This window comes from Gadus macrocephalus, chromosome 5 (genome assembly GCF_031168955.1).
Source record: "Gadus macrocephalus chromosome 5, ASM3116895v1".
NCBI lineage: Eukaryota > Metazoa > Chordata > Actinopteri > Gadiformes > Gadidae > Gadus > Gadus macrocephalus.
The window spans coordinates 19,581,945-19,593,532 of NC_082386.1; the positions used below are offsets into that span (position 1 = coordinate 19,581,945).

The following is an 11,588-nucleotide window of genomic DNA, read 5'->3' on the forward strand; positions in this document are numbered from 1 at the left end:
GTAAACACATCATCGTCTACCGCCCCCCCCGACCCCGAGCTGGCCGCCCAGCAACGCTGCGTGGTCTCCTAGACACCCCCCCCCCCCCCCACCCCCCGTAGCGCACGCTGACCGCTCTAGAACCTTCCAGACCTCTCACGCTCAATCCTAGAGCTCCTCCTCAGAGCTTTTCACACCTCGACTTCTAGAACTCTCCTAGAGCGCCTTGTAGCACAAGTTGTAGAACTCTGCTGGCTCGTTGGTTTTGCCTATCGCTCTCTCCCTCTCTCCCCCTCTGCCTCTCTCCCTCCTCTCTCTCTCCCGTCAGCGCTTTTACAACAGCAAGAGGACTCCCAGGTCTTCTTTTTTTCGCCAGCTCCTAAAGCCAGCTCCTATGTTTACATGAGATTATTTTATTTGTATTAATATAGATTCATTTATTTTACTTGGACTTGAGTTCTTTTGGATCCGACGGCAACATAAGCCTGAATATCTTTTGTTCTGCTTACTTGAAGAGCTACTGATTAAAGCGACAGTACGCTATTCACACCAAAGAGAAGAATAGAGAGAGACTAGAGATGAACGACACATGTGTATTTAGCATGAACATGTTTATAAGTTTATGTCATTGATTTGCATGGACTTTAACTCTACTGGTGTACTGTGTTTCACAATAATTATAATAAAAACAATTTATATCGACACCAATTGTACTAATAGTCACATTTGTGAACCCTGTCTTATGAAGTATGATGCGAGTTTGATGGAGAATGCTGTTTTCAGACAAATATCTAAACTATTTGCAAATGCTGTGATAATCTGGTAAAGATGTCCCCTAATCAACTTCAAATATGCATCCGATTTTTGTAAGACGAAGATCTTAATTTTATTAATGAACACTTTCACTGACCTGATTAATTGGTTCACTACGCTCTTTTTGGTTAATCTATAAACCCTGCTAAGCAGGAACCAATAGGAACAGGAATCAGAACAATCACAGTCTATATTTTACAGCACAAATCCTTCCTTCCTGCTTAAACGAAGCGGACAATAGCAGGTATCTGTGCCCCGGCGAAAACCTTACATCTCCTCTGTGTCTCCTGAGGACACAGATGTCCCCGGATGGCCTTTTGCCCAAGATTTCGATTCCGGAATAAAAGTGTTTTGATTTGCAACTGCAGTCCAATCCACTGCAAATATCCGGAAATTAAGCAAAAAAAATGTAGGGTTTTTAATACGAAATCTGTGGCAAGGTTTTCGGCCAGGGGACAGATTCATGCTGGTTAGTTTCATTAACGTGCATGACCTGAACTGTTGAGCGGCCGTCAATTTGACTATGATTAAAACAATTTGACTATGATTTGATTTTACTTCCTGCTACTCCTGCTTTCTGTACTGCCCGGTACTCCTACGCATTACTAGTACACATTACCACTACGCACTTCTAGTACACATTACTAGTACAGATTGCTAGTGCGCATTACTAGAACACATAACTAGTACACATTACTAGTATATATTACTAGTACACATTACCACTACGCACTTCTAGTACACATTACTAGTACAGATTACTAGTGCGCATTACTAGAACACATAACTAGTACACATTACTAGTATATATTACTAGTACACATTATTAGTACAGATTTCTAGTACACATTACTAGTACAGATTTCTAGTACACATTAATAGCTCAGATTACTAGTAGATTACTACTACGCATTACTAGTACAGATTACTAGTAGTTTACTCGTACATATTACTAGTACACATAACTAGTACAGATTGCTAGCACAGATTACTATTACACATTACTAGTACACATTACTAGTAAACATTATTAGTACAGATTACTAGTATAGATTACTAGTACACATTACTACTACACAATGCTTGTACACATTACTAGTAAACGTTACTATTGCACATTACTAGTACACATTACAGTACACATTGCTAGTACAGATTACTAGTACTGTACACATTACTAGCACACATTACTAGTACACATAACTAGTACACTTAACTAGTACTGTACCCATTACTAGTGCACATTACTAGTCCACATTCCCAGTACACATGACTGCCGTAGACAGCGAGCTCTTCCTAGACTTGTGTGTGTTTGATTTGCACCCCTCCCAGTGACCCCTCCTCGTCTGTCTCTCTGTGTCAGGAGCGCTTGGTGGGACACGGGGGGCCCGAGAGACTGGAGACACACACACCTGACACACACACAACGCAGACGCCACACACACACGACACACAAACACCACAATCACCTGAAGGACGCACAACGCACACAATTGATGGACAAACAATGCACACACCCGACAGACACACCCGACGGACACCGCACACACCTGACGGACACACAGCACACACACCTGTCGGACACACACCACGCACACCCGACCGACACACAGCACACACACCTGGCACAGAAACAATTGATGCACACACACCTGACACACACTCTCAAGACAGGGGCACACGCACGGAGGAGGCGGCCACGGCACCCGCTGCGGTCCGAGGTCCAGACCGGGTCGCCTCCCAAGACCCCCCCCGGAAGGACAAGGGCGGCCTGCATGCTGCCCTGGTGAGCATTCTGAGCAGGGTCTGGTCCCCTGGGGTAGACCCCCGGGTCCACCCCTCCTCTGGTCGAATCCCACACTGGTCCCTGGTCCCTGTCCACATACTCTGGGGGGGTCGACTCCCAGTCAAGAAGGTTCTGGGTTCGATCCCATGTGTCCACAGTCTACCTGTGAACCTCCCAGAGCAAAATGCACCCTAACCCCTGCCTGCTCCTCGATAAGTAGTACTATATAATAAGTATATAATATATAACAAGTAAGTCGCTTTGGATTAAAGCGTTTCCTAAATGACTAAGGAGTGATACACATGAATAATAGATTTATATGAGTGAAAGGCCTCTATAGGTCGTGGTGGGGAAACAAAACCAGCGTTCTTTTAGCCAAGCATTTAAGGAGCCTAGCAGGTAGGGCACAGTAGTTCACTTGCGGACAGGTAAAGGTGAGTCCGTGCCCCGCCCCACCTCTGACCTACAGGTGTGATGGCTTAGCTGATCTAGAGGGGTAGCGTTACTGTGTTGACCTAAGGTGTTCAACTCCTGGTACACACACACTCACTAGGAGGCCAGAGAGACAGACAGACAGATAGAGACAGGTAAATGGACAGACAGACAGGTAGATGGACAGACAGGTATAGATAGGTACATGGACATACAGGTAGATAGACAGACCTACAGACAGGTATATGGACATACAGGTAGATACAGACAGACAAACAGAGAGACAGTAAAGTAAATAATGAGGGACTCTAGTAGTAGGAGTCATATGATCTAGCTCCGCCTCTGCAACCTGAGGACTCTAACTATTTTCCTCTCTCTCCCTCCCCCTCTCCCTCTCTTTCTCTCACACTGAGTCGCTGCTGTACCAGGAAGTGGTTTGCATGACATGTGGGTGGAGCGAGGTATCAAAACAAAACAAATGGCAGACGTGGGGAACGAGACTGAGAGGAGGAAGGGCAGAGAGAGAGAGGGAGGGAGAGAGAGAGAGAGAGAGAGAGAGAGAGAGAGAGAGAGAGAGAGAGAGATATTGGAGAGAGGACGCAGAGAGGAAACCAGCGTGTTAACTCAAGGAATTTGAGAGTGTGAGTTTGTGTGTGTCTGGTTACGCAGTGTGTGTGTGTGTGTGTCTGCGTCTGTGAGTGTGTGTGGGTGTGTGTGCAGATCTTCATTAGTAGGTCAAGAGGGCTGAGAGCAGACAACTGACTCCTCACAACTCCTCCGGGACTCAGGTGTGTGTGTGTGTGTGTGTGTGTGTGTGTGTGTGTGTCCCAGGGCCCTGTGGCAGGGTCCGGGCCAGGCCCCAGCAGCCCGGCGTGGATCCATGCGGTGGGAGAGAGGACCAGACAGCTGGAGGACTGGCTCCACGGAGCCCAGCGCAGCCTTGGACCCCTGCACAGCGTCGCCGCGGAAACCCACACAGGCACCTCAATCGCCATGGAGACTAACGTGAAGCAGCAGCTGCTCACCTGTCAGGTAAGCGGCACGCACACCCGCACACGCTATATATGCACAACACACATACTTCATATGCAAACACAAACACACCTGGACAGGAAACATACCTGAGTAGGTAATATACCTGGACAGGTGACACACCTGAGTAGGAACTATAACTGGACAGGTAACACACCTGAGTAGGAACTATACCTAGACAGGTACCTGAGTAGGTAGTATACCTGGACAGGTAACACACCTGTGTAGGAACTATACCTGGACAGGTAACACACCTGAGTAGGAGCTATACCTGGACAGGTAACACACCTGAGTAGGAGCTATACCTGGACAGGTAACACACCTGAGTAGGTACTATACCTGGACAGGTAGCACATGTACGTGAGAGACTAAATGCAGTGAAGGGCAGTGAAGTTGCACGCTTTTTAACAACTGCATTTCTAACAGGATATGACCAGGACACTTTCTCTATTGTTGAACCATTGGGCAGCCAGCCAATACATGGCAGTGCCAAAAATTGGGCAGCCTCAAGTAGTCAGTGCCAACAAATGGGCAGCCAGCAGTAGTCTGCCAACCGATGGGCAGCCACAAGTATTCAGTGCCAACCACTGGGCAGCCAGCAGTCGTCAGTGCCAACCAATGGGCAGCATGAAGTAGTCCATGCCAACCAATAGGCTTCCTAGCCTGTACTCTCAGGGCGGGGCCACTGAGGCGTTGGCTGAAAGAGAAAGCATTAGGTTGACGGATGAGTTTATGACCTTGATGATAACATTTAAGGTGTTCTTATCACATGCTTTCCAGCTCTCAGGTGTCCGACTGTTTTACTAGCTGCAACTTATGGAGTTAGAATCATGCCAAAACCCCGCACACACGCAAAACGTGTTTTGCTCACGGAAACCGTACGGAATCCGTGCGGTTTGGCCGGAACAGCGCCACCTGCTGTTGTGTAGTGTGAATCACAGGACATTTGTTTGTCACGTGACTTTTGGCACTAATTTTCCGCCTTGCTGATCCACGCGTAAATGCCTTCCGAATCACACGCAGCTTTCAGTGTTCTGTACTTGTAGAATTGTTTTGTGTACTTGAAGGATTGTTTTTTGTACTTGAAAGATTTTAGTTTGTACTTGAAAGATTTTAGTTTGTACTATGTGTAAAACATACTGTATTTGTTTTTGAAGCAAAATGCATTAGTTTGTGAATGATTTTTTGTATTTGCAAACCACACTGAGCGTGTGTGTGAATCATTGTGCGTGAGTAAAACACGTTTTGTGTGTGTGTGAATCGTTGTGCGTGAGCAAAACACGTTTTGTGTGTGTGCGGGGTTTTGGCATGATTCTAACTCCATAGTAACTGCCATTAAATAACGATACATGCCGTCACACATGCCTGCTTCTATTCTGCAAATAAGTGATGTTCCTTTGAGCACATATAGATTTTCGAGGCGTGTCTTTCACATTTCACGGGCGGAGGTTGTGGTCTGTCTCAGCTGTCATTAAGGACATGAGACCATTAACTTTTCTTTCAAATAGCTATTGTTTTAATAAGAAATATATGAGTAAAGAGCTTTCTTTTAGAAACCTAGGTAGGTCGAGCATAGGCTACTTGGCTGCTAGCATTAGCAAAATGAGCATGCTAGTGGTTAGCGGACAATGAGCGGATTGTTAATCTCATCACAAGTAAAAAGGGAGTTTCCATATTTTCTGTCTGGTATTAGTCAGGCTTTCTTAAGCCAGCGTCCATTCATACAGCTGACCTGGAAACCTGATTCCAGGACCCATTAAAGTTTTAGGACACAGCTGAGCTCCTGTAGCACGCAAGAGATGAATGAGTTTACTCTCTGCCGAGAGAAAAAAAACAAAGGAAACAAAGAAACCAGAAGATAACGAAAATGTATTGCCTCTGATCGCAACTGACCTGTTCAACTGTAACCTGGCCCGCTGGCTTTGTAAAATGGCGGCTGCCTTCCTGACCTCATTCTGCTAACCCTTCAGGTGTAATAGTAGTTCTCAGAAAAATGGCCTCTCAAGTTTTAGGAGGGTTTATAAAGGGGTAGTTCCCTGTATACAGACATGTGAATAATCATACTACTATTCACTTTTTAGTCATTTGTTATTCACTTTAATCCAAAGCGATTTAAAATAAATTCAGGTCCATCTCGGTAAGGAACAGATAGAGGTTGGCTCTATTATGCCTACAAAATATATTTTCCCTAAAAATACAGGTGTGTTCTTAAAATAAAGTCGTGTTTCGGGTGGTAAAGGTGTGTTTCTGAAGGATCAGGTGTGTTCCTAACTGTGTTTCTGATAGAACAGGTGTGTTTCGGTCCGTACAGATGTGTTTCTGACAGTACAGGTGTGTTTCTGACGGTACAGATGTGTTTCTGCCAGTACAGGTGTGTTTCTGACAATACAGATGTGTTTCTGACAGTACAGGTGTGTTTCTGACCGTACAGGTGTGTTTCTGACAGTACAGGTGTGTTTCTGACAGTACAGGTGTTTTTCTGACGGTACGGATGTGTTTCTGACAGTACAGGTGTGTTTCTGGCAGTACAGGTGTGTTTCTGACAGTACATGTGTGTTTTTGACAGCACAGGTGTGTTTCTGATGGTACAGATGTGTTTCTGACAGTACAGGTGTGTTTCTGGCAGTACAGGAGTGTTTCTGACAGTACATGTGTGTTTTTGACAGTACAGATGTGTTTCTGACAGTACAGATGTGTTTCTGACGGTACAGATGTGTTTCTGACAGTACAGGTGTGTTTCTGAAGGTACAGGGGTATTTCTGACAGTACAGGTGTTTTTCTGAAGGTACAGGTGTGTTTCTGAAGATACAGGTGTGTTTCTGAGAGAGCAGGTGTGTTCCTAACAGTAAAGGTGTGTTTGCTTGACAGGAGATGTTGCAGGAGATAGAACAGAAGGTGACCAGCATGTCAGATTCTAGCTCGGGACCCCAGAACCTGAACCTGAAACAGGACCAGGGAGTCCAGGGGGGTGTGGTCTCTGCAGGTTCTGACCAGGAGTCAGCTGAGCTGCTGGCCTCAAAACTGGAGCTTCTCAAGACCAACCTGGTGTCCTTCCAGCACCTCCTGGGGGACCGCCAGGGGGAGGAGAGGATAACCCCTGCTCTCCAAGACATGGTAAACTACTCTCCTAACTATATAGTGCACTATACAGGCTCTATTGGCATTGCTAAAGTAAACTACGATAGCCTAGTCTGTACGAGACCCGGTAATACACTACGAACTATGTAATGTACAATAGCAGAGCCTATCTTACTCTATGTGGAATAAGAAATGCTGTGTGTCACACTTCAAATTCCACTCCATTGGTTTCTATGTTCCAGGGTGCTTCTAGTGAACCCTCAGCTAGACGAGAAGATACGCAACCATGCAGGGACGTCGTTAGGCCTATTTTTGGGGGGGCTAAGCCCCCCCAAGATGTTCAAAAGCCCCCCCTACAAAAAAAAATATATATTATTTTTTTTTACAAAAAATATATATTTTTATTTTTTTGTCAAGGAAATCGTAACATGCCTACACTTAACATAATAAGCCAGAGTATGAGTTGAAATAAATACTAATAGAATTAGAAGTTGTCTTTTGGATTAAAATAGTTTCCGAGAGCGCTGGCGGGAGGGGCTAGGGGTGAGGGGTCATTTAACGTTACATTTTCTGAAGGGTCGGCGTCAGGCAGAGTAAGAGAAAACAGGCCCTGATAGATGCCCTGCTGTACTCTCTACTGTAATATGAATTAAAGAACCACTTTAAAGATGTGATGAAAAAATTTTGCATGCATTTCGGGCACTGCTAGGGGCTAAGCCCCCCCAGCCTCTAAGTCCTAGTGACGTCCCTGCAACCACGTTGTGTTCATGTTTGTCAAAATACGTTTTTAGTTTTGTCCAAATGGGTACTTTAATCGGTTCAACACGGTCGTTCTTCTGACTAAATGTGGCTCACTGTAGGTCTTGATGCGCTCATCACTTAAGAACACCCTTTCCCACCACCTTTTCCCAGGGAGGGCGTGGGCTGGCCAGGTTGCAGCGCAGTGCCAGCGTACAGGAGATGTTCTCCTCTCCGAAGAACAAGCTGCTGCGTCAGAGCAGCGTTCAGCAGCAGAAGGTACGCTCCTGACAGGGGAAACAAGACTTTTGTTTCAGGTAAATAACGCAATGCCTCCGGACCTCGTGTTTTATCAACGAGCACCTTCTTGATCTGGAGGGGAATTGATTGGTTTGGGTATTTTCCGACTTGTGTTTTGTTCTGTTTTATAAGGAATTTTCTGTACTTCTAAAATAGACTTGCATCTTCTGCATCTTTTTAAAATGAATTATTTTACTTCCCCATCATTTAAATAGAAAGTGAAGCGGCACGCTTGATGCACATTTACCACAAACAGGATATGGGTTGTATGTTATCGGGTGAAAGCGTAGACACTCGGTAAGCTGGCCTTCATTTAACATCTGAAGGAAGGACCTGAGGAGCTTCCTGTGTTACACCGATCAATGCTGAACCCTGTCCCAACAGCTCACAGAGAGTTCAAAGAGTTCACAGAGTGCAGATAGAGTCCAGAAAGAGTTCACACAGAGATCACATAGAGTTCACATAGAGTCCAAATAAAGTTCACATAGAGTTCCCACACAGTTGAGATGGAGTTCACATAGAAGTCAAGGAGAGTGCACAATGAGTTAATATAGGGTTCAACACATTCAGTCCAGAAAGAGTTCAAATAGAGTTCACAGAGTCCAGATAGAGTCCAGAAATAGTTCACACAGAGCTCACATAGAGTTCATATAGAGTCCAAATAAAGTTCACATAGAGTTCCCACACAGTTGAGATGGAGTTCACATAGAAGTCAAGGAGAGTGCACAATGAGTTAATATAGGGTTCAACACATTCAGTCCAGAAAGAGTTCAAATAGAGTTCACAGAGTCCAGATAGAGTCCAGAAATAGTTCACACAGAGCTCACATAGAGTTCACATAGAGTCCAAATAAAGTTCACATAGAGTTCCCACACAGTTGAGATGGAGTTCACATAGAAGTCAAGGAGAGTGCACAATGAGTTAATATAGGGTTCAACACATTCAGTCCAGAAAGAGTTCAAATAGAGTTCACAGAGTCCAGATAGAGTCCAGAAAGAGTTCACACGGAGCTCACATAGAGTCCAAATAAAGTTCACATAGAGTTCCCACACAGTTGAGATGGAGTTCACATAGAAGTCAAGGAGAGTGCACAATGAGTTAATATAGGGTTCAACACATTCAGTCCAGAAAGAGTTCAAATAGAGTGCACAGAGTCCAGAAAGAGTTCACATAGAGCTCACGTACAGACCAGATGGAGTTCACATCGAGTTCACATAGAGGAATTCAGGGACTGCGTGAGTGTGTTGATGGGTGTGTTTTTCTGGGGGCGGTTCTTCCAGGAGCTGGAACAGGAGCTGAGTGAGCAGAGGGGACTGACCCGAGCCATCGCTAGGCAACACAGCAGAGGACGCCTCCACGGCCAGGACCCAGAGGAACCCAGCTTGCCGTTGCCACGGTAACGGGAGATGCTGCTCTTGTGTGATGTTAATCTGACAATGTCGGTCCGGGTGATCGTCATAACCGTCTCCCGGCTTCGCTAACACATTTGTTACAACTATAATTTGTCAACACTAGCAACATAGCACTTTGGTCTTTGTGATGAGATATTTTGTAAAATACCTGGATTACAATGCACTATTATGTTATGTTGTCCACAAACTACATACTGACGGACATTGATCCCTTAGTATTGGGAGCAGTTGAGGAGAGTGGAGCTCCACATACAACATTAGACTCTAATGGTCGGGTCGGCTTAGCTGAGGAGGTAGAGCAGTTGTCTTGTAACCGAAAGGTTGCTCGTTCGATCCCCAGCTCCTCCTAGCTGAGTGTTGATGTGTCCCTGAGCAAGACACTTAACCCTAACTGCTTCTGACGAGCTGGCTGTCGCCTTGCATGGTTGACTCTGCCGTCGGTGTGTCGTTGTGTCTATTGACTGAAGTCGCTTTGGATAAAAGCGTCTGCTAAATGCCCTAAATGTAAAGGAAACGATAACAATCAAGTTTATTACCTTAGATATTACCTAAAGATCAGCTTTACAATCAGCATTTGGTCTGTCGTATGTACTCTCCGCTCAACCCTTGCGTTCTTCCATTCTTATTGTGGGACTACATGGCTTAGGGCTCGTGACGGGAGGAAGGGAAAGGGAGAGAAGGGAAGGAGAAAACGAGAGAGAGAAAGGAGTGAAGATTGATAGAGAGAGAAAGAAAGTGAGAAAGAAAAAAAGGCGATCAAAAGAATAGATGGACTGTGCTTCCTACCTCCTGTAGGAGAACCTCCGTCCAGTCTGCTGTAGTCGGGATGGAGGAGGAGGAGGAGGAGGTGGGGAGGAAGAGCTGGGACCTCCTCCAGACTCAACTCCTGGCGCTGGAGGAGGAGGTGTTCCGACGCCCTGAGGAGGTACAGAGCCTCCTCATTCTCTCCTACATGTCCTGTTCTCCTCCCTCTGCTCCCTCTGTTCATCACCCCCAGGTTCATCACCCCCTCAGGAGCACTCTCTCTCCCTCTCTCCCTCTCTCTCTCTCTCTCTCTCTCTCTCTCTCTCTCTCTCTCCCTCTCTCTCTCTCTCTCTCTCTCTCTCTCTCTCTCCCTCTCTCTCTCCCTTTCTCTCTCTCTCTCTCTCTCTCTCTCTCTCTCTCTCTCTCCTCCCTCTCCTCTCTCTCTCTCTCTCTCTCTCTCTCTCTCTCTCTCTCTCTCTCTCTCTCTCTCTCTCTCTCTCTCTCTCTCTCTCTCCCTCTCTCTCTCCCTTTCTCTCTCTCTCTCTCTCTCTCTCTCTCTCTCTCTCTCTCTCCCTCCCTCTCTCTCTCTCTCTCTCTCTCTGTCTCTCTCGCTCTTTCTCTCTCTTCACTACGGACCTTCTGTCTCTATCTGTCTGTCTGTCTGTCTGTCCCTCTGTCTGTCTCTATTTGACGGTCCTTCTCCTCCTGTCCACCAGGAGGCAGACTCTTCCCTCAGGGTGGTGGCAGGAGGCGGTGTGAGGGCCCCCCAGTTGCTAAAGGACCTCCAGGACCTCTCAGCCCGTCTTCAAGCCCTGGGCGCCTCCGCTGCTGTGAGACAGGTAGTCAGACAGACAGGTAGTCAGATAGACAGGTAGTCAGACAGACAGGTAGTCAGACAGACAGGTAGTCCGACGGACAGGTAGTCAGGAATACTAGTCAGACAGACAGGTATTCAGACAGACAGGTAGTCATGAGTAGTAGTCAGACAGACAGGTAGTCAGACACACGGGTAGTCAGACAGACAGGTAGTAAGACAGATAAGTAGTGAGAAAGACATATGAGAATTATTCATCAAACTTATTTTATACAATCTTTCTCTTGGCATGTTGCACCCAAAGGGCTTTATAAATAAAGCAAGTAAAAAATGCTTAACAAGGGAAACAACAAAAAACAAAACAAAGCAAAGATATTAAACAGTTTAATGGTCAAAACGAAATCTAAGAATAACAGATACCTTCGAGATGTATATAACATTACCGACTTACTTGATTTAA

The 11,588-nt window shown here is 45.8% G+C and overlaps 1 protein-coding gene across 1 annotated transcript in view; it reads left to right on the forward strand.

The window, feature by feature from the left end:
- syne2b (spectrin repeat containing, nuclear envelope 2b) overlaps positions 1–11,588 on the forward strand; it is a 141,610-nt gene that overhangs the window by 94,672 nt on the left and 35,350 nt on the right. Inside the window, 7 exon segments of the mRNA XM_060052824.1 lie at positions 2,156–2,578; positions 3,842–4,042; positions 6,911–7,156; positions 8,033–8,137; positions 9,439–9,554; positions 10,366–10,495; positions 11,031–11,153. Coding sequence (XP_059908807.1) covers positions 2,156–2,578; positions 3,842–4,042; positions 6,911–7,156; positions 8,033–8,137; positions 9,439–9,554; positions 10,366–10,495; positions 11,031–11,153 — 1,344 coding nt within the window.